A 23,894-nucleotide genomic window follows, 5' to 3' on the forward strand; every position below is an offset into this window, starting at 1 on the left:
AGTTGATGCGCTTGTTTGTATTTGTCAAAAAGGGATGAGAGAACATAGCAAATAAGGAGATTACCTAGCATGTTCTTTAGTTTGTTTTGCTTATAAAATGACCCGATAAAAGGATTTGTTTCTCTAAGATTTATTTGTTTTCTCTTGAAATCCACTTAGGCAAACAAGTGACCTTCACTTTCTAAAGTGTGACTTGATTCAACTTTACATAGGTAGGTGTTCTGAATCCTTTGCGCTAGCAGGCAGTCAGGAATCTCTGGGAACTATGAACCTTGTGCTGTTATGCATTGAACTTTTCTTAAAATAAGTTTTCTCCTTGCTGGGAGAATGCCTGGACTATTAAATGACCAGTGGGTGTTTTTCCATTTGCCGAGATTAGTTTTGGTGCCAGTGCTGTGAACGGGCTACACTGCAATGACCAGCAAGGCTGTAGTCAGTTTTGCAGTCAGTGATATTGGCAAAGTTTGTCATCCCATTTCTTGTGGACAAAAAAAAGTGGGTTTCCCCAAGAGAGAAACAGAAAATAGGCAAGAAGGAGGCTGCTTGTGAGTTTTTACCATCACTACTGGAATGACTGGGAAAAATAAGAGCTCAGTCTTTTTTGAACAGGAAGGTGAGTTTTGGTGTCATGTCAGCAAAAAGAAATAGGTTGAATGAAAGATTTTGACAAGTTGGATGTCCTGGATTCTTAACAAAAATTCTTAATGACATTGATAAATGCAGATGCTATAGAATTTTGCAGAAAGACATCCCATAGTTATTTTCAAGTTCTATTTCTGCTGCTGGGTTGGTTTCAGTGGATGTTACAGTTTGACCCAGAGCTCTTTGGGTGTGTGTCCTGAGCTGGATTGTGGGCGAATTTACAGAGTGACAGCCTCTGGTTCAGGTGTGTCCAGCTCTTTGTGGGTGTGTGGTGCTGCTCACTGTGCAGCGATGAACTGGGGCAGCTGAGTCACACAGAGAACCTGCCAGGCTGCAGGTCAGCTCCACTGTCCTGTCATATGTTAATCACTGTTCGTCCCCAGTCTTCAAAATTATGAACTGACAAAGGTGTCCAAAAAAAAAAAAAGTTGGCAAAAACTTCTTTTGTGTATACAAATTAATTTTAGATGTAATAAAGAACTAGATCTTGCTACATTAAAAAAAAAGCCAAACAACTTTTTCCATAGAAAAATACAGTTAAAGCTTTGCATGCTGTTGTTTTTTCACTTAGGAATTCTGAGAAGGAGATGAACATTCTGGCTCTCTATCAACTCAGGCAGTGTAGTGGTGACTTGTCCAACGGGTGGTTGAGCATGTTTGGCATGAAAATCCAATTTGGAAGGGTATCCCGTAAGGACAGTTTTGGGGCTTTTCTCAAGTCCTGCTGCTTGTTTAGGTTGGGTATTAGGAAAGGTTCCTCCCCCAGAGAGTGATGGGGCGCTGGAACAGACTTCCAGTGAGCAGCATGGAGAGTGCATCCAAAGAACTCTTCTTCCTAAGTGGCCTTGGCGTGTTGTGTGGAATAAAGCTTCTCCAGGGGTAGAGTAAGATACAGTGTCCATATCTCGCCGTGTCACTTTCAGCGTATTGAAACCTAGTTTGTAAGAGATACAGTGTAGTCCTAGTCACTGAAATGTTTCTTTCTGGCTAGTCCTGTCTGTGAGTTTTTGGGGGTTTTTCAAGTGCTTGTCCAAAGCTGTTGGTTTTCTTACCTACAGCTAATGAAACTTACAAGTTTGTGTTTCAAAAACTCTTCAATGTATGTTACAACACATGAGACTTCAGAGGTCTGTGCAGCCTGCATTTGAAGGGACTCACATGGTACTGGAGCAGGGATGAAGATTCCACAGAAATTCCTATTTCTCCTGTTGAATTGATCTCAACTCAAAATCTTAATGTGGAATTTCATTCCACAAAGGTCAGTCAGCTATTGCACAGTCGTAGTTGTTTAAGTAAGTTTTCCCAAAAGGAATACAGAGATGCTTTTTCTAGAGACTGAAGTGGGAAGGAGGTGTTAATAGTGGTTTTTCTGAACGAGGGAATCTGAATGCAATCCTGGTTTCCTGCAGGTGAACATTTATCTTTAGCTTAGCCCTTCTGCAAGTGAATATATTCTGTACTTGTGCAGTGTTGTCATGTTTAAAGCTGGTAGAACTGCTGAGATTGCAGCTAAAAGCATGTTTTCCTGCAAATCATTGCAAACTAACTGTTTGGGCTATCTGTAATTTTGTTTTAATGCTCCACTTGAGTCAAAAACGAAGAACGCCACCCTAGATGAGTTTAAAAAGCAGTGGTGGCCATAGCAGCTTTCACTGCTGTTCAAATCTTGACAGCACTACCTTTAAAGCATGGCAATATTGTGTCTTAAGGTTTTTCTCTTGTTTTTCTCTCTGTGGTGTTCTAACTTTGAAAAGGATCATGATTACATAAGACACATAAGGAATTAAGCTTTTAGGGCAAAATTTTCTGTGCCATTTTAGCATATTTTTTTGAAATTAAATACTTCACTGAAATCAGTGTCATGTGGGGGGTTTGTTTCAGTTAGAATGGACTTCATGTGTTGCACCTATCTGGGCAGTGCTACTGTAGAATAGGTGAGATGCACTTGGATCATCATTGTGCTTCCCAGCTAGAAGTCTCAGTAGAACTGGTAGGTTAAGATTCTGTGGTGATGAACTCTTGTTCATAAATACAGCTCTAAAATGTACTCTTGCTGAAATTGCTGGCAGCAAGCCTGATCTTAAGGGTGTGCAATATGATAACACCTGCTAAAAGTTTGTGGGGAACTTGATATCAAGCCTATGGTGGTAGTTTTCACACTTGTAGTTTAGAGTGTTCTTGGTGTGATATTGCTGTGTCTTCTGAATTTTTCTGTAGCCTCCCATTCAAGGGGTGCCTGGAGTTTGGAAAGCAAGACCTTTATTTCAAGCTGTATATAGAAAATAAAAATCTGCATTTTTTGGGCCTAGTGATAAGTACTCCTCACATTTCAGGTTTGTTTGGTTTTTGGTTTTTTATCAGTCAAGCTAAGTTCACTACATGTTTATTTAATGTAACTTTAGATCCGTAATGCCTTACTATTGGCCTACTAAACATGACAAAAAATTAAATTACTTGAAGTTATTTTAAGGTTTTCTACTTTTGGTCTCACTGCAAACTTCCATACAAAGTTTGTGTGGTACATTAGGTTAGAAGTGCTTGATTAAATGTAAGGGCCCTAGAATCCACAAACCCAGAATTGGGGTTGTTCACTGTAGTGAACACCTTCTGAATGTATCTAGTGGTTGTAGCACCTGTGCAGTTCTGTGTTTCAGCTTTTGTGCTATGGCATGTTTTGAAAACTACTAAATCTGATATGCAAACCAAGGGAAGGACAAAGGAGAATGTTCTTATTTTTAGTTTCTGGGGTTTTTTTAGTTTGCCTAAAGCTCTGCTTGAAAGTAGAACATTGTTTCCCATTACAGAAGGCAATCTGAACTGCTTTGAAGTATTCTGCTGCATGGAATGTTATTTCCACTACTTTCCTGGAAAGTTGCTGTGAGTGAGGTGTGTGGTAAACAAGCAGCAAGTGTTTAAGACTTTAACTAATGACTCTTAGTGAGTGCTTGGGGTTTTGTTGTGTTTGTTCAGTAATATTGCTCAGTACCTCTCAACAACTGGAATGTTCTTCCTTCATAATCTGCTTTTGTAATAGGTAGTACCTTTGGGCAATGTAGTATTTTCTTGTGGTGGAAAGGGGGTTGTCCAATCCAGAGCTAGATGTCCCAGTGTTTTGAAATGCTGGTTTTCTAGGAAACAATGCACTCACTTGTACATGTAACGTAATTCAACCATTTGCAATTTGTATGACATGCTGCTTTTGTTGAAAACTTAGTTAAAGCTTTTGTCCTTTTTCTTTCCACCTTCCATTTTGCCTGAAAGGCTCTGACTCATGGGGATTTTTGATTATGTACTCTTTCTAAGGTCCTTGTTAGTTTAATTGTAAAAATTGCTTTTGTATGTGGTGTATAATTGAATTTCTGAGGTAGCATGCTGAGATTCCTTCTATGTGAGAGATAGTTTTGATGTGAAGAAAACAGCTATAGGTCACAAGATAGCTGAGTCTTAAAGTGAATTTGTAGCAGCTGTTGTGGTGAAGGAAGAAGATGCATTTGGGTAACTTTTCTATTTTGAAGACAGTAAGACATGAATATTTTTAAAAACTTTTTTTTCTTTACAGCCTGTCTTCAAAGAACATAATCTCTTTCTTCCTCTGTCTATTGGGTTTTTGGGGCAGGAGTGGGTGCTCTTTGTTTTAAGTGTCCCTGTCAATATTTTGTACTATTATCTGTTAATTATAGCAGCATGGAGAGCTTAGTAACTGTTCCATGGTTGAATAATTGCAACATGCTTTTATTCCACTCCATCCCAAGAGCTGGGAGATTAGGAAGAGGAAGAAAAGTAGGTGAATGAATTGCTACTGCAATACACTGTTTCCACTGGATTGTACTTAAATTGTTGCAGCTTCCAGCTGCTCACAGATTCAGGGAATTGTTGGGGTTGGAAGGGACCTCTAGATCATCTAATCTAACAGAAGCTAGGGCAGGCTGCATGTTTGTGTTTAGGTGGGTTTCTGCAGAAAAGGATACTCTGCAGCCTCTCAGTGCAGCAGTTCCAATAGTGACCCCACTGTTCCCGACTCACCCAGGACACCATTGACCTTCTTGGCCAGAGGGGCACACGCTGCTGCCTTGCATGGAACTTCTCCCCTATAACCCCCAGCTCCTTCTCCACAGAGCTGCGTTCCAGCAGGTCAGCCCCCAGCCTCTACTGGTGTGTGGGATTATTCCTCACCAGGTGTAGGACCCTGCACTTACTCTTGATGGATTTCATTAGGTTCCTCTCTGTCCAAGTCTCACTGAATTGTAGCACAACCTCTTGATGTATTAGCCACGCCTTCCAGTTTTGAATCATCCTCAAACTTGCTGAGGATGCACTCTGTCCCTTCATCCAGATCATTTAGCAAGTTCAGCAGGAGCAGACCCAGTACTGACCCCTTGGAGAACCCTGCTGGCTACAGCCTCCAGCCAGACTCTGCTCCAGATCACAGCCCTTGGCTTCCCTCTTCTGACACCTTTAGTTTAAAACCCTCCTCACCATCCAGACAAGCCTATGGACAAAGATCCCTCTCCTTTCTCTGTCAGATGGATCTCCCAGTCCCTCACAGACCAGGTTTCTGAAGTGACTCCCATGGTGTGAGCTCCTAAACCCCTGCTAGTGGCCAAGGGGGTCCCTGGGGCTGCCTGAGCTCCAGCATCTTCCCTGCTGTGATGGTTCCATTGTTTCCTCTTCAGTCTGCAGAGCAGTGAAGCAGTTTGGCCGGGGCATCTCAGCTTTTGAGAGAAGTCTCTTCCTCCTGCCAGTCCTTGCTGTTGGAAGCCTCCATTCTTCAGCATTATTTCCCTTGTCCCTTCTGGGTGTGCTGATGGGAGAGTTTTGGGCTCTTTGGCTGTGGACTTTGTCTCCTGCAGCTTGGAAGCCACCATCCAACTCTTTCCTACTACCTGCTGCAGGAGATCAACACCTGGGCACACCTTTTGCAGACAGGTCTGCTACTGTCCCTGCACTGGCAGGAAGGTCTGGGCACTGGCACTTGAGGGCTGGGCACTTAAAATGGCTAAATCTCCAAGTATTAAGGTCCCAAAAAATCGGATTTCTTCAGCTCAGCAGCCTTCAGGAGTTTAAATATCTGCCAGGACTGGAGAGAGCAGATAAGCAGAAGCTGAAAATTTTGAAAAGCCTTTAAGCAACTAAAATGTGGTTGGCAGCATCTCATGCTTATCACTTAAATCATCAAGGATCTATTCTGTATTTCCCCATTTTCCTCATGTTCTTGCCTTTGTTCTAATGAATGGACTTAAGAATTAAATGTATTGTGTTTTTAAACCTTGCTAGTTAAGGTTCAAATATGCCAATTTTATGAATGTAACCATGAAATGTGGGATTTTTGAGTTTTAAAATCCTCACATCTGAGCCATACCCTGCTGACAGTCCTCTGCTGCACCTTGATTGGAAAGAGAAGAGATGGTGTTGGCGCATTTTTGTCTCAGCTATGGAAAATCCAAATGTTACCCCTTTTGTACTGACTAACTGTTGATCCTGCATTCTTTTATATTCATTTTCATTAGAGTACACTGTACTTTCTGTGAACAATTGCTTGTTAGGTTGTCCACTCTTTTCTGCCTTCATCTGACTCAGGTTTGCAGCCTCATTCTCCCCTTTCTTGAGGGCAGGCTTCATTGTTCTTCTTCATACTTCTTTTTTAAGTGTTTTTGCACGGTTTTAGCTCAGCAATTGAAAATATTTGCTCTTGCTGGCCCTTAAGGGTGCTACTCTCAAGTGTATCTGTCCCAGCATTAAAGAACTGCTAGCAGATACTGCTGTATCTGGCAATGATACTTAGTTTCACTTAGCATTTTCCTGCTGGTCCCAAGAGAATCCTGCTGCTTCAGGGGTACATTAGATGTGCTGCATTTATGAGGCCTTTGATTTTGGCTGCTGTGGGTTTGTTTTGTATTTCAAGAGATGTTCATATAAAAGTTGTTACTGATTTAGTTTCCTTATTTTCTGGTGAAAGTGACACTTGGAAATTTGGTTGAAAAATGAGCATTGCCAGGTTTGGCCAGTGTTCCTAGATCTGTCAGGTTATACCAGAGTGTTCCCATGGCTGAGCACCACCAGGGCAGCAGCCACAAGTGGTGATGAGTGCCTTGGCCCTCTGCTCTGTTGTCATGGCCTTGCTAATGTGCATCACCTTCCAAAGAGTTGGTGTAAAGCTGGTCTCAGCAGCTTTGTTTCTGTATAATCTGAATTTATCAATGTGTGTTTTGCTTGCAGTACATAGCCTTGCTGGTGGTTTTGTAACCTGTCACTCTACTCAAACTGCTCAGGGTTGCAGGCAGGAAGGTTGGCTATTCTTAGTGAAATGGAGACATTTCTGCATGTAATAAAATGCAGTTATTGTCAAGTACAAGACATTTTTATGTCTTGCATTTTGTTTACTTCTTTGTAGATCACTGTGCTTAATTATATTGATTTTTTAATTTTCCCTGTTTAGTGTGGCTGTTCTGGTATTTATCAACAAAGATGTTGATATGATTGATCTCAATACTTTTAACAGAGTTTCTTAGAGATTTTGCAGTGACATGCTAGTGATCGAGAAAGATCAAAATTCAGATACCTTATCTTCTTTATCCTCTTCCTTAAAAATCCTCTTTATCCTTTACACCATCATATTTTTTTTTCTTCCTGAAAATCAAGAATAGGAATCTGTTTTATGGGTAAGATGATCAAGTAAGGTTAAGCTTGAGAGTTTGTTGCTCTCCTTGCCGTTCCTCTACCTTCTCCTTACTTTTCAGAGTTATTGGTCCCGGTCTTTGCTGACAATATGCTTTAGTCTCTAAATTTTTTTAATGTGTTTGGCTGATTGGGTGTTCTGAGCTAGCTGTGTTTACAAATCTTCATTATAAGTTTTTCAGTGAACTTTTATTTAATTGTGTGGCCATTATTTTTAGGCTAAAATTATCTGTTTAGTAATCTGAACCTAGGATATTTGCTGAGTTTCCCAGTCTAAAGCTTAAACACTTGCTTAGTCTAGATTGGTTTTTTTTCCTTCAGGCTTTGAGTAAACATGTAGTGATGCATCTTTTCAAGGGGTTGTAGTCAGAGCTTGTGCATTATTCGGTACTCAAAACATAGCTGCTGAAGTGAAGGAAACTTTTAAGGGTTTAAATAGTTAAAACTATTTGCTACCCTTTCTTGACAATCTCAAGGCTGTTAGGATCTTAAAAGAGGTTGGCACATTTTTACTGCTGGTAATCACTTTAGTAGAGGAGCTGGAAAAAGGGCAACTGTATAAAAGCATTAGTAAAAAATAAACAGCTGAACTGTTGAGAAATCCTGGCTAGACATCAAGAAGTAAAAATCTGCAGGGATGCTGAAGTTGCCTTTGACAGCAGCCTCTGGTATAGCCAGGATGAAATTTTCATTGTTGCCTTTCACGTATCTATTTCAGTCATGTCCAACCTGCAGTGAAGAAATGGAGTCAGTGGGTTGTGTTATGGTTCTTCTTTGCTGTTGTTGAGTGCACTAGCCTGAATACAATAATGGAAGCTAAGTTTAAAATTACCTGATAACTGCAAAATCTTCCTATATGATTGCCATGAGTTGTTCATACAGTAATTATGAGTAATGTTTTTCTTTTCACTTTTCAGTTTCTGATTCCAGACTAGATGTGATATATTTCTTTTTCTTCTGCATTCTGACTTGCAGTAGTTAATTTGGACTCAAAATGCTGTTTAAAAGCCTGACTCTGTGTATTTTAATATAAATATGCTTTCTGCTAGATATAGGTGTTTAATAAGCACTTATCACTTTGTAACATAACCAAATGGTAAGGATAAAGAATGCAAATAACTGATGAACTATAAAACTACTTGGATATATTTAAGTATTTTATGATCATACTGTTAAAAGATGCTAAGAAAGGCCATTCTTCTTGGGAAAAACATGTACAAATGGAAACCAAAAGCAAATTATTTAAAACTATTTATAATTACAGAGTGAGGTGGTTTCCCCACTGTCTAATTTAGATAATTCTCTCCTTTTCAAACTTGGGGGCAATCATTACATGGATTGTGCTTGACACTAGGAGTCTTAACTTCTGGATTCAAGCCCTATGTGCATATCAGTATAGAACAGGACGATGCTTTGGTTTGAGCTTTATTTTTTTGTGCATCTGAAATAGTTTGAAGTTTTAATATCTGAGCCGCAAGCCTTTGCAAGTTGCTGAGGTGACAGTCAAGTGACACAGCTCAGAAAAAGACCTAGTGACCTTAACATATGCTGTCTTCAAAAACAGTCTACTTTTGAGTAATCATCTGTGCAGTTAACCTATTTGACTTTAGGCAGCAATATGATACTATTACTGATGTGTCCCTCAGAGCTGGCTGTTTTGTCTAGGGCTGCTTACCAGGGCTGGCATCCCTATGCCGGCGTTACTGGGGGACAAATGCTTTCCACAGGAGGTATTTCTGGCAGTGACATCAGACAACTTTGTATCTTTAAATGCCTGCCAATAAGGGAGCCGTGAGTTTGAGGGTCAGTGCAGTTCTTCCAGAGCTCAGGCTTCTTGAGCTTCTTGAGCTCAGGCTTCTTGATGTTCTGTAGTTAGTTGCTCTACAAAACTCCACAACAACTCCAGAGGAAATAATGTCACCCCCGCATTTGGTCAGTGTTTTCACTGGCATGCTTCCTCATGAATTAGTATTAAAATTCAGCTCTGCTTTTCCTAGCAAGTAGGAAACAGAATTTGCAAGGATTTTGTCCCCTTGAGCTTATAATTAGTACTCAGGAGCATGTAGGCAGACCCACAGGGTGTGCTCACCCAGGGCCCAAGTGTGCCCCTGGGGTCAGCAAGTGCAGAAAATGCCTTATGGAGCTGATCTGTTCTCAGACTCTTGACACTGATACAGTTTATGGGGAATGGTCCAGTGTGGCCATTTCCAGCAATGTCCATAAGGTTTCTCATGTGGAAGTGACTCTAGCTTTGAATCTCACTGCAGGGGTTTGTTTAATATATAATTTGGGTGCTCTTATAAAATTCCTTCTATTTTCATAGAGTGTTTGTGTTTAGAACACCTTTCAAATTAATAATGAATTTGTGTGTTATATTTTCTGGTGAGTATTGAAGTAAAAAAATTACTGAGCTCTTCTTTTCATAGCCAGCATCAAGGGATTATCTCTTCATCTTGTGAGTGGCAGGGCTTTAGCTTGATCCTGTGATAGGTGGCTGTTGATTGACCTTTTGGGGTTGTTTAAGTCCATCACTAAACAGTCATTTGTTTTTCTGAGATTTCCAAAATGAAAATTTGACAAGAATGTTACATCTGGTATGGATAACAAGTCTCTTGAGCAACGTAACCTGGTAATCAATGTTGGCATGTACAAAAAAACATCATCATCTATTAGATTTTTTTAAAGCTGTTTAACTCTTGCTTTATACTTTAAGTGTCTGTGCCCATATTTTCAGAGGGGAAACACTGCTTCTTTGTGTACTGGAGTGTGAAGAGTAGACTGGTAATGCCTTTATTTTACTTCAGTGAATGAGATTGTAAAGGTTTGATATAAGTTATTACAGAGACTAAATTCAGCTTGGTGTGTCACATTTTGATGACAGGGTTTTTTTCCCATGATAACCCTCCTGTGCATGCACAATACTTTCAGTATGAAAAAAATGGACTACATTTTCTTCTTTGATAATATTATTCATAAAACTTTGAAAAGATTTGTTTTCTGGAAGCCAATAACTTTTTAAAATATTGCAGTACCTGCTCCGGCCATCACTGCCACAGCTACTAAAATGGAGGTGGTTTCAGCAGAAGTGAACAGCTTGCTCCCTGAGGAAATCATGGACACCGGCATAACTCTGGTGGAGGACGACAGCATCGAGGCTGTTATCGTGTCGTCGCCCATGGGGGGAGAGTCCATTCCCATGGAAACAGAACTGGAAGAAATAGTGAACATAAGCACCACCAGCGACTCCTCAGCCACCACCACAGCCACAGTCACCACGGAATCGGCTCCTGTGCCCAGCAGCCACTCGGGAGATGCAGCACTGACCACCACCACAACCCCGAGCCCTGATGTGAATGCAGCTGTAAAGCCTGCCTTTCCGGGTGGCCTCCATAAACTTGGTGCTCAGACCCCTGTCACTATCTCAGCTAATCAGATTATTCTGAACAAGGCCACTGATATTAAAATAGGCAGTCAGAGTATTAAACCGGACGGGCAAAAGCTGATTGTAACAACTTTGGGCAAGTCTGGCCAGCCCATTGTCTTAGCATTACCCCACAGCCAGCTCCCGCAGTCGCAGAAGGCCGTGTCCCAAGCCCAGGCTGGAGACTCCAAGGTACAAGGCCAGCAGATCAAAGTTGTCATTGGAGGTCGGTCGGAAGTGAAACCTGTTGTGGGTGTCTCAGCTTTGACGCAGGGGAGTCAGCTGATAAACACTGCGGCCCAGCCCTCTGTCTTGCAGTCCCAGCAAGTAAAAACAGTACAGGTAAAATAAATTATGCTGGTGAAACGTCTTCAAACCAGTTCTGTTGCTGCAATTGTTGTCTGTTTCCTGCACTGATTGACACACTGTTGCTTTCAACCTTTGCATTTATTCTTTGTATTTAAAAAATACAATGCTGCTCTTAGCCCATGCTTTCATCTGTGGAATGCGTTTGCCATTTTATGCTGTTTGCCTCTAGCTACTGTCTATAAACTTAGGGTTTGCCTCAGACAAAGTGAAGTATTCAGTAGATTGAAGATAATCTCCTCATTATTTTCATTTTATAAAATAAATTCTACATACTTTCAGGAAGACTGAATTCAACTTTATATGCCTGTTGTTGTTTATTCAAAGTATACACTCCTTTATGGAAGAGTAGCTTCTGCCTATTACATTCAGTTTGTTTAAATAAATTCTCTGAAAAAAAAACTTCTAGCATCTGAAAAAGAACAGAAGGGTGTATCTTGTCTGCCTCAAATCTAGTTATCTAAAGCTGAACATTCAAGGTTTTGTTCCCAATCTCTGGCATGGATCTTGAGATATTTGAAACCACAGAGAATCTGCTTGGATCTGAAAATGTGTTGAAAAGACTTGGGTTATGACCCAAAGGGTCTGATTCTCATCTGTTATGTGGCAGAACTAAATGTGAGTGACTTCCTTCTTCCTTTCTGCAGTGAGGCAGAAATAATAAAAAATAAGACTTCTTAAAGTGAAGAACAAGTAGAACTCAATTCAGGGTATGATGGAAAAATATTTATTTTACTGTCTAAATAAAATGAGAAATTAAACTCTTACATATGCTATTAAAAATAATCAGCTGCATATAAAAATGACAAAGTTTAAAGAATTTTATTAGCCAAATGTTCCTTGATTAGTATTTCATGGCAGGTGAATAAGATAAATTCTGAATATTTTCTTTAAAGTTGCAGATGATTCCTTTACCAATTTCTACTTTCTTCTTTTTTGTTGCTACATCATACCTGGAAACATATTTAATAATGGCCATTTGAAACATAAATGATTGTCACTATGGTTTTCAAGAAAATCTCTGCACTTCAGTCATCATAGGAACCTTTAAGAGCAGATCAGTTCCTGTTATTCAGCTTCATTATTCACTGCCAAGTGACAGGTACAGGAAACTGGGGAGAACAACTTAGCTGTGATATGGTTTTTCCTTGCATGAGATGATTTGTGCTGTCAGTGACTGAAATCAGTGGCTTTGCCATTGACTCCTTCAATTTGCCATTGGGAATTCCACACATTCCTTAGCAGACGCTCTTACTAATGGACTTGCATCTGTTTTTAAATCTAGTTAATTGCAGTTTGGGTAAATTTGTTTTGTTGTGGTTTCTTTTTGTTAAGCCATTGGTTCCCTTTGCAAAACAGATTGAATTGTTAGCACTTGACATTCCTTTTTTTCCCACAAGGAGAGGAGGAAGTAGAAATGAAAAACAAGAAGACAAGGTTAGCACCCATTATTGCAGGGGAAATGATTGCATTAGCACCTCATAGACAGAAGTGCTATTTTCCTTGCAGAAAATTTCTGAAGTATCAGAGTGACATATAAGGCTGGGTGAGAGATTCTGGCTCTGCTCTACCCTGAATGACAGGGGAGGTAACCCACACCTCAAGTCCCTATCTTAGAAAACAAAGTGATTCTTTGCCCATCACCCTGAACGAGCCCCTTACACCTTCAGTGAGTGGAAAAGGAGGCTGTGAATGCCTCCCTGACTCCCCGTGGGTCTCCTGTAATTTATCTCTTGTGAATCAGCTGTTTCAGATGGAGGGCTTTGACTTGGTGCTGAGAATGAACTGGTACAGGTTAGATGACAAAGAGCTCTTATCAGTTCTTATGGTCACTACCATAAAGGCTTTGTATATCATTAGAGAAACTCAATTGCCTTGACATCTAATCTGATCTTGTAATCTAATTGTGATAGTTGAAGTCTCAGCAACTGAGGCATAATTGGTAGAATTCAGCAAAACGTTTCTTGGAATTTGACTCCTCTGCTTACAGTTCTGGATGCATGAGACTGTGAGGTCTTAATTGTGGCAGGGCCTTTGGCCTCATCTATACCCAGAGGTTAATTACTGTCCTTCTAGCAGCTTGTCCTGATTTAGCTGAAATTGGTGCCACAAATGTGTGGAAAAAAACTGCTGGGCAAGTACATCTCCTTTCAGCCTGTGGCTCCTGCCTGCCTACAGCCTTAAGAGTGGTGTTGTGCCTGCTGCACTGCTGCTTTAGTCCAGGTTTATGAAGCAGGAGTTTGGCCTTGCCATGACTCTGAGCCCGATGTCCAGCCATATCACCATGGCTGCTGTTAAGTCTGCCTTGTGCTTGTTTTGTGTGGTAACTAGCTCTGGTTTTAACAGTGTCCATAGAGTTGTTGCTACCATGGCAAGGCAGCTGCTAAGCCATCCTGGTGGCTTTATTTCATCATTGAAAAGGGACCTTGTGCACTCCCTAACCCCAAACTCCCATTCCTAGCTCAGTTTCTTCATCTCTGAAGTTAAGATGTTCTTTTCTATTTCTAGAGTCCCTGATTTTTCATGCTATGTCAATATAAATGACACAGAGTGGGTACATGGACAGGGTCCCAGCAGGTCATCCAGGAAGTGGATTTATAGTGTATTAGCTCCTTTGTGGTAGCTGGCTGGATATCCAGCAGTAAATGTGAGGTAGGAGTGTGCCTGTATGAATAGAACAGAGTCTGAAAACAAAGTCCAGCCATATGAACTTGCTAGTTCACCTTTAGTGAAGAGTGTTGAGGAAGACAGAACTTGACCCTTGAAGTCAAGTTGCCTGCAGGGAAATCTCTTGACTTCTGTAGGGGAGGGAAGGCTGGTGTGTGCTCCTAAATATAATAACATTGCTACAGAAGAGCTTGTTGCTCCAGGGAATATGTTTGCAGTCTAACTCAAAGGAACTTGCAGAGGGCATGCTTAGCTTACATAGGCAGGGGGATAATGCCAAGCTCCTTGTGATCAGTACAGGCAATGGCAGAGTGCTCCAGAAAACTTGTCCATTCTGAAGTATCAAAGGGCATTCTTGATTATTTCCTCTGGCTTCTCCAGTCTTTACTGAAATGGGCAGTGAGTTTCCCAGTGGTGCCAAGAGGCTTCTCCCTGGTAGCTGGGGTTATCCAGTGCCATAAACCTCAGAAATGCTTGCTTGGCAGCAGGTAGGGCCAGGAGTGCTGTTCTTCATTTATAACCAACCACATTTGTCTTGCTGTTTCCTAAGCCTTGAGGGGATTCACTTGTTTATTAGACCTCCCTCTTTGTAGACAAACAGTTCACCTAAAACGCAGGGGAAAATTTATTTGAGGAGGATACTGCGAGTCAAGTTTGAGGGAAGCAGGGCTACTTGTGTTGACCTGTTATTTTAGGATTTTTAAGGTTTTTGCTGAAATATTTTGTGTTAATGATCAGTAGTATTTTACACACATTCATGTAAGTCATTTAAGCACATTTATTGACTGTTACTGGGAAACAACTGCTGTTATCCAGAGCTGGCTGTTCCTGCTGAGTGCTCATCATGTTCTGAGCCAGACTTAGCTCCCACTTCAGAGAAAAAGCAATAGCAATTGAGTTGCAGTAATACCTTATGGCAAGGTAAGATTAATTTAAAATAGAAATCTCAAATCAAGAAGATGAAAGGTGTAGAATTGAACAGAAATTAAAGCGTGTCCAAGCTGAGAAAAAAAATTACGGATAAAATGCCTGCTCATCTATCAGCTGTGTATGTGCAAAAGTAATTGAATCCTTGAAATTTAAAAATGGCTTTGAGTTAAATTTGTGAGCAGGGCTACAAATGAAATTTCCTTCTTCAAACAACTTATGTTTAACAGTTTTAGTTAATGTATTTCCAAAAAGAACAGGTTTGTTTCTCCTCTGTTTCATTTTAAAGCCTTGATAATTGTATATCCCTCATAAAGCACCTCCTGTGCCTGAGGAGCAGCATATTTGTTCTGAGATGGAGCTTTCCTCTGAGGAGCACTTGTAGTGTAACTGTGGAGCAGCACATGGTGTCCTTTAACTGAGATCCATTCTCTGGTGGTGCCTGGTGTCAGAGCTGCTCCTTGCTGGCTTCCCTGGCCAGGTGTAGCTCGGGCACACAGAGGTGCCCTTGGCTTTCCACAGCAGCCTGGAGGGCTCCAGGGCCACAGCAGAGGGAGCTGCAGCTTCCCTGGCTGTGCCATGACTGTGCTGCTGGGAGCTGGGGCAGCCTCACGTGTGCCTTTTGTGGAGCAGCTGAGGAATTTGTTATGTGCTCCTGAATACTTTGAATGTTTTTGCCTTGTGGGGTTGGAAAAAAGGTGTTTTCAGACAACAAATTCTATAGATAGGGTTTTGTGGAGGAAACCATAACTTCCAGCCTACTCAGTTGCTTCATTTGAGCATTTGTAACTGTCTCAGGCTGTCGAAAATAGCTGTCAGCTCTGTATCATCAGAGATTTCTGATCACATCAGGCAGATTTCTGATTTAGCTTGAGTAAGAAAGGTGGCTCCCCACATGGATGTTCATGTGGTGCCTCTGGTATTGCTGGAGTTGAAGGCTGGTGCCTATGGGATGTGGTGTAGGAGAGGCAGGATGTGTCTCACCTATGGGGTGGGCAGCTTGTAAGGGCTTCAGTAAATGAGAGCACACAGCCTTCCTCACATTGACTCAGGCCACATCCACAGGCAGCCCCTGCAGCCAGCAGGTTAAAAGTCTTTGGAAAAAGTCAGCCTGTAAATTGAGCTATTCACTAGCTGGGTGCCAATGTATAAAAACTGTTGGAATAAATGCAACTGGTAGTTAACTTCTCTCAGTGTGGAAGGGGAGAAAAATCTTCTTTAAAACCTTTCAGACTATATACTCCTGCTTATGAAGATTTCAAGCTGAAGTGATCTGTCATTGAATTGCTGTACATGTTCTTAGTCCAGCTGCATTTCAGGAGACTGGATTGCAGTATGAAAATAGATCCCCATTTACCTGGAGGTAGCCAACTGATTTGTTTTTGGCTAGTGAGTACTCAAAACTTTTAGGCACTGATGATCCACGTACTTTTGGGAAACTGTTGCAGAAAGCATTTTCCCCATTTGCAAAACAAGTGTGCTGCTATGTCAAAATGGTCAAGAGATGTTTCAGAGCAGTAGTGGTCATATTTAAATCACTGGGGACAAGTTTTGTCCTGGTGGGCTGAAAAGGAAGTGACTTCATTTAAAGCTTCGAATACTGAGAGTTGTGCATTTAATTTTGACATTTTTATGTAGACCAACCATACGTAAGAAATAATTTCAGCATCTTGAAGATGAGATATTTGCACAGAGAGCTATCTTCTGAAAAAGCTGAGAGGGATTTGGCTATCCTACTTTGGTAGCTGGCAATCTGATGCGTCAAGGATAATCTCCTAGTTCTTTCCATAAGGAGAAGTGGAGGTGAAATGCAAGATACACAGTTATTCTTCTAATTATGTGTGCAAGTATTGCCCTTTTTATTTTTTAATGTACTTAACAATACAATAATTTAGATCCAAAATGCTCAAGTTACTTTAGATCTTTTTTCCTCCATCTTTTAGATTGCGAAGAAGACTCGAACCCCAACTTCTGGCCCGGTGATCACCAAGCTGATATTTGCAAAACCAATCAATAGCAAAGCTGTTACAGGGCAGACCACTCAAGTGTCACCAGTCATTGCAGGTTGTACTACTTTGACTTGTTTTGCTTTGCCATTTTTTAAAGGCTTTTCAAAAAATGGTAATTGTAGAAATTCTTCTGTCTCAACACTTTTACTGTAGTTTCTGTCAAAGTGCCTCAAGCAATTGAAAAAAAAAAATCAGAAAACTTTTTTGGTCAAAGAAGATAAATGCACCTGTTGGTACCTTTATACTCATTTAGAATGATCTTGGTAATTGCAGAGTTGCTTTTACTGCAAGGTACTTTTACTTCATGGATTTTGGGGAGGAGAAGGAAAATACCTCCGAGCCACAGAAAAGATGACTTGATGAACAGAAAGTATTTTCAGAAACATTTTATAAATACACAGAGGGAAAGGGAGACACATGCTTTTGTATTACTTTAATCTGCTTATAGTTGGACTTAAATGTAATACATGCAAGTAATAGAAAAAAATGTTTGAATGAAGAAAGTGAATAAAGCTGTGTTGTTTTTGTTATCTTGCTCACCTACTTCAAAAATAACCATGGCAGAAGTGTCTAGGAAAGTAATTAGGGCAAATAACAAATGGTCTTTCCCTTTGGAAAACAACTGTATATATCCTTATAAAAAATAAAAGCCCAACTGACCACAGAACAACAGCAAAAGCACCAACAAAAGTTAAGAAAAAACCACAGTGTAATACCTTGTTTATAATGGCAGTGTATCTGTTGCTAAACATCTTAGGCATCTAATTTTTCTGAAAAAGATAAAAGTAGGAAGCTGGGTTCATCATTAGAGCTTTGAAGGATGTCTAACTGCTTACAGATTTATCAGTCTAAGTAGGCCTAAAATCTCTCCCAGGTATTTGAACAAATTTGTTAAGTCTTTACAGCACTGGGACTTGAGCTGGTTTTAAGAAGGATGCAACTATCTCCTGTATTCAGAACACTGATAGATGCCAGCGAATGGCACAGAGCTGGGACATAATCTTTTTCTTGAGTTGGCAGGCTGCCTGCAGCCTGACGTGTTTCAGGTGAAAGAGGAATTCCCCATCCCACTCCCCAAATTTCTCAAATTCCCTACCAAATATATAGACCTGTAAGAAGATTGCTATGCTTATAAATACTTGAATTAAGTTGTTTGTGTGTTTAAAAAACAATCCAAACAAACAGCCCAACCCAAAAACATGAAAAATGACTTGCAGTTTTTAAGTCAGTATTTTGAAAAATCACCTGTGCCTGAGCCATCACTAAAACTATCACTGGGAGGTAAAGTTGCTTCATTAATTGAGAGGGAAATCTTTAATATTAGTTTTTCCCTTGCCATTCCAAACAGCCAGCACAGTTTGCCAGCTTTGAGAGGCTGGCATCACTAGAGAAGGTGTAACATTTGTGTTTGTGTTTTGATTTTTTTTAAACATGTTTTCATGAATCTGATAAATATTTTTAATTGCCTGGAAATTCCTGCAAGCTGAGATGGAAGTTGTAATCTGGAAAGACTTGCTAGTATAAGAAACCAGATTCTCTTCGGAAGCTGATGCTAAGAAGGAGATGTAGTCAGAAAGGGAAAGCTGTCATCAAGGAAATAGCTCAAAGGATTGAAACCTCTAGATGTTTTTATTTCCCCACAGACTGACATTCTTTAGGTTGCATGTGGCTTTAGCAGCTGCTGGCAACTCTCTGTGCTGTTAATTAGACTGCACAAAAGTGATTATTTTAGAGCACACAGACTGCAGAGGAAATCAGCTTGCCATGAGGATAGTGCTTTTTCTTGTTAGTTCCAGTTGACTTTAATTGTGAGACAAGAGAATGAGTGACAGAAGCTATGACAGAAATGAGTCTGAACCAAAGTGGAGCAGAGAAAAGCTCAGTGGTCAAGCATTCTTTGGAAAGAAACTTAGAAAGTACGGAAAAAAAATCTGTTTTCCATTCTGGGAGTTTGCAATATTCCTGAAACTGATGTCATGATGTGGAGCTTCTGTTTTTGATGTTTAATCTTCTTTGGCATTGTAAAAAGAGAGTATGACACACACATGAAAACATGGATGGTAGTGTGACTAAAAACTGTTAGGCAATGAAAGAGGCAACCATCAACAGAGAAAAAACCCAAAAACCTGAGAGCTGATTGTAGACAGACCAAACCTCTTTTTCTTGGTCGCTGTAACCCAGCTGGTGTTTGATGGCTGAGGTTGCAAAGGAAGTAGTCCCCCACCAATGCTCAGTTTCTCTGGGCATTGGCAGCAGCCCAGGGTTTCCCAGGAAGCTGCCAGCTGGCTGGGGTCTGTGTGGTGCAGGTGTACTGGAGAGCTCTGCTCCTCAGGATGCTGTCCTGGCTGTCAACAATTGTCAGCTGAATGGCACAGAAAGCTCAATGTCCATTTTGGCTCTTTTTTTAAGCCTGAGCAAACTGTCTTTTTGTTTGTAATAGCAGCAATTGTTTTCTTCTTTGTTGCTAAATCTAAATTAAAGAGTGCCAGTGTCCTTCCTGTCAGGTCATACACTCTCAGAAGTAGGGATAAAATGGCAGGGAAAACTTTGCTTTAAAAGTGACTGTGACCAGGGATAACTGGAGCTGATGGTATCTTCATTGTTTATAGGTAGGGTTTTTTCACAGTCTGCTCCAGGGACACCACCAAAGACAATAACCATCTCTGAGAGTGGAGTCATTGGATCATCTTTGAGTACAACAACACAACAGACACCGAATAAAATAGCTATCTCACCACTCAAATCCCCCAACAAGGTAAGGACCTGTTCTGGCTGCAGCCTTCTATCCCTCCTGCACAGTGGTCTGAATGGAGCTCTCTGTGTCTATGCTACAAACTGTTTATTTTCTCTCCAGACATAATAAACATGTCTCCAGAGTCCATAAAATATCTCCAGAGTCTCCATTTTGCATCACAATGCTCTGTGGTAATGCCCTAATTTAGATTTTTTTCAACTGGCTCCCTTACTGTGGTTTTAAGCAGATATGCATTACTGCATAGTTTCCCATTCCTGCCAGTTCTTGCCATTCCCTAAGCATTGATTCTGAGAGCAGCTGTTCCCTCTTAGCCAAGCACTCAGACTATTTTTAATGCCTTCATAAAAAACATCAACAGGCTGTTCAAGAGGAGACCTCAATAATATTAATAGGTCAGCACTTATTAACCATTCCTGCTACTGCACAGGCAATTTAGTCTTCCCTGATCATTTGTGAAGTAAATGAAGTTTGCAGTGGTCCTTGCACAGAGCTGGAGATTGGCACAGGTCAAGGTGACACTTGTGTTTCAGATTTGATAATTGTCTTGAGAAGAGGAATATTGCTGAAGAAAGGGAGAGAGAGGGACAAAATACACAGTGCAGGCAAACTGAAATATGAATAAAAAGCAAATTAAGAATAAAGAATTATTTTCGTTTGGCTATGCTTTAGTGTTGTAATGTTATACAGATGGAGTTAAAGACTTGTGTTTGACAGTTATTAGTAAGAGAAGCAACATAAAGAAGTTAATTTTTATTCTGAAGTTACTTTTTTAACTAGGAGTGGGTGTGAAAAGACTCTTTAGGGTTTCATCCTGAATTTACTGTTAATAAGCAATTCTAAGTATCTGATTTTTCTTAAAACATTAGGAAGTTGACAACAAAAAGTAGAAAACCAGCCTTGGGAAGGGTGTGGTTATATAGAGTGTTTATAAACACTGCACTCTGCAGAAATGTCAGAAGAATGGATCTCTGGGAAACTGCAGTGTAGATTTGAAAGTACTGATGTTCTTATACTTTGACTGAATCAGTAGTATGAGATGAGAATTTTCTTTTCTTTTGAACAGCTTTAAAATTTCTATTTATTATGAAATGGTCATTGTACCAATTATGATGTCTTTATTTAGAAGATCCCTCTTGACAATGCTCAGGCTTTAATGGGATGATTTCCTTAAAAAAAAACCCAATAAAACAAATGGAAAGACAACATCTTACTCCCACCCAGATGCTGTGCTAGGTTTCTGCAGGAGCCTGTTGGTGCTGGAAACCAGTGATGCCTTCAAGGTTCTAAGGGCTCTGTTGTTACAGCTGGACCCGTGTGAGCTGTGGTTAAATGCAGGGCCCTTGTTCACAGAAAGAGCTCTGTTCTGGTGGAGAGCTGTGCTGTCCTGAGGAGGGGAATGTGTATGTACAGGGCCCTGTATCCTGCACAGAGGTTTAAACTGCTTTTTGTTTTGCCAAGCAGCTAACAGTGGTGTCAGTGGCCTCCCAGCCTCCCAGCTCCCCCCAGAAGACGGTGGGCGTCCCACTGAATGTAGCGTTAGGACAGCAGATCCTCACAGTGCAGCAGTCAGCACCCTCCTCCCCTGGGAAGGCCATAGTCAACCACACAACCACCCAGGTACAGACTGACTTTGCTTTGTCTTCTGCTGTGTCTGTGTCATTGCTTGCTGGGAACTGCGGTGTTGGAGCACGGCTCGGCAGCGCTCTGTCCGCTGCTGTTCTTGGGATGGTGTCTGCTTAGGAACTGGCAGAAGCAATGCCCCAAGGAGTGTATATATAATGTACTGCTTCAGTTGAGGGCTGCAAACCAGTGCAAGCCCATACAGGGCTGTGCTATTAGACAGTAGCTTTCCAGCCTGGAAAGCCCTACTTGGTGCAAATTCTTGTTTCTGTCTGCTGAATCTCCTGTGACACAAGGAGGAGTTCTTTGGGTGATTCTTTCTCTTCTGCCAATGTTTCTATGCCACTGCCTAGGGCTGCTTTCCAGGTATTTCTGAGGTTTGCAGCAGTGGAGTTCACATTCCTGCTGTAGAGGTCTGGGCTGAAACCTGCAGAACCAGAAATTATTTATTTCCCATGTCTCATTTCTAGAAAAATGGGCTTTTCCTTAATAGCTTTTATAAATAGTTTTGCATTAATTAATCACAAGACAAAACTGACCTTTCTTACAAATGACAGTTTTTGCTGTTTTCCTCTTTTGTGATCTTAGGTAAATCTTTTTCTATTGCAATTTCTGTACTCTTGTTGTGGTAAACGTGAAGGGATGTGAATGGGTGTAAATATATCCAGAGTATGGATATAGCAGGGAGTGGACACACATGTACAACACGAGACCAGACACTCAGACAGATTTTCCCAGTCTTATCTTACTGATACAGGAAATAATTGGAATACTGATATGGGAGTATGGACACCACAGAGATTTGAACTGGTTTTTTCCTCAGAGAAAATTGTCTTCTGAAATAGTTGTTAAAAGGTTAAGTCTCTCTAATGCAAGCACCCTAAATGAAAAAATGGAGATGTCTGTGGGAGTTCTGTTGCAAAGCTATCTGACACAACTCAAGGGCTTCACCTGTCTTCACTGGGCTCAAGAACATGCCTTTAGAAGAGAACTGTCCCTTGAATTTGACAATTTTCCCAGTTGTCCTTGGATAGCAGCTGCTCATTTGTGTGCTGGAGAGAACAGGTCTCCCTTGGACAACGTCTGTGACCATGCTTGCACATAGTGCTTATTTTGATGCTCTGGCTTGTTAAGGTATAAAATGTCTTAAGAAAAATAAAACATCCCAAGAAAACATCTTTTAGAAGAGCAGGGTTGTTTTTCTAGTGAAATGTGTGCAAACTGAGATTTCATTTCTGTAGTTGCTGAAAACTGGGCAGCTGGGAAAATGTTCTCATAAGAATTCACATCATACTGACAACCAAGCGTAATACTTTAACTTGATGTCAAGGACCAATAGTAATGCTTTATACCAATAGTAAATGATACTGAGAATAAAAAGCTGAGCTCTAAAAAAAAGTTAAATGGAAGCAGGAAAAAGAAGAAATCAAGGTTTGAGGTTGAGCAGGTCTGGTAAAAGAGGCTGCTGTCAAACAGTAGACTTATGAATGTGTTTAAATGAAATTAAACTTTCTTGTTATTAGTTTGTAGTTTGAGAAAAGTTGGAAATATGAACTTTTGCAGATTCAAGCTGTAAGGTAGCACAGGTCTGCTGAGCTCACTTTCTTTCAGCATTTTGCCTTTTTTCTTAATGAATTTGTTTTGCTACTTCTCATTGTTCTTGCTTCTTTCATTTCTCAGCTTGTACTCTTTCTGATGTCCATCAGTTATGGATTCTGTTCCCTTTTCCTCACAAGGGTTGCACAGTGATTTCTGTGGATTAATTACCAACTTTCTTAACAGGACATATCTGTACATATGCAGATAAATTATGATGCAGTCCAGACAAACTGTTCTGCAAGTTCTTACCATGTGCTTTTAATAAAAGGAATATTTCTATGTTTGGTTGTTTGATTGTGGAAGACAAACCAAGCCATGTTCTCTGTAGGCACTGGAAATAGTTTTGGCAGATGTTGTATCTTGTGAAGTGGCCTGAGTCGCCCTACTCATGTAAATACTAGTTTACTCTGGTGTTTGGTGTAGAGCATTGAAAATGGAACTGAGTTTACTCTGAGATGTTGAGAGGCATTTAATCTCTGCATCTGGTTTACTTTTGAAAGCAAAAAGAGGGTAACTGTCTTCCATCTCAAGGGTGCAAATGTTATGCTAGAGTTGCTCACTGACAAATTGAGAAATAAACATATTGATGTTCTTTCTGCCTTTGTACAAGTAACTTTGTGCTGTCTGTGTTGGCTTAACAGGCTGTGAAATCAGCAGTGCAGACCATTACTGTAGGAGGAGTGGGTACATCTCAATTTAAGACAATTATTCCCTTGGCAACTGCACCCAATGTTCAGCAGATTCAGGTACCTGGGAGCAAGTTCCATTATGTCAGACTCGTTACTGCCACAACAGCCAGTAGTTCAGCCCAATCTGCCAGTCAAAATCCCAGTACGAATACTCAGCCTCTGCAACAGGGTAAGTGCTGCTGGGGACACTGTCTGAAGCCTCTGTTGGTTTTTCTTTCATGTTTGTTCTGTAACAATTAAAATGAATACATAACAGAGATCTGTGAAGACTGCCAGATGTACTTGGTTTTGTGGTAAGACTTCCATAAATTCCATACTCTGCTGCTACCTCTGGTGCTCCTTTGTGTCAAATTGCTCTGTAGTTGGGCCTGAATCCTGGGAGCATTTTAGGTTGCTTTTCCCCAGTTGACCAGATTTGTGGGTGCTTCATGGCCTCTCCCATCTCCTCTATGTGAAGAGCATGAAGGCAGGACAGCCCACAAACATATTGCCAAAACTTCTGTAACATGAAGATCCTTCCATGT

General features: G+C 40.7%; 1 protein-coding gene across 5 annotated transcripts in view; it reads left to right on the top strand.

The window, feature by feature from the left end:
- The window catches only part of LIN54 (lin-54 DREAM MuvB core complex component), a 40,129-nt gene that overhangs the window by 5,239 nt on the left and 10,996 nt on the right, over nt 1-23,894 (top strand). For 4 of the 5 annotated variants that reach the window (XM_005485334.4, XM_074540846.1, XM_014265793.3 and 1 more), the window contains 5 exons: nt 10,347-11,080; nt 16,642-16,762; nt 19,317-19,462; nt 20,924-21,079; nt 23,323-23,539. In XM_005485334.4, coding sequence (XP_005485391.1) covers nt 10,382-11,080; nt 16,642-16,762; nt 19,317-19,462; nt 20,924-21,079; nt 23,323-23,539 — 1,339 coding nt within the window. In that variant the 5' untranslated portion in view covers nt 10,347-10,381. The remainder of the gene's footprint in view (nt 1-10,346; nt 11,081-16,641; nt 16,763-19,316; nt 19,463-20,923; nt 21,080-23,322; nt 23,540-23,894) is intronic. The other variant, XM_005485336.4, reaches the window with a different exon arrangement.

The sequence above is a fragment of the Zonotrichia albicollis genome, chromosome 5 (genome assembly GCF_047830755.1).
Source record: "Zonotrichia albicollis isolate bZonAlb1 chromosome 5, bZonAlb1.hap1, whole genome shotgun sequence".
NCBI lineage: Eukaryota > Metazoa > Chordata > Aves > Passeriformes > Passerellidae > Zonotrichia > Zonotrichia albicollis.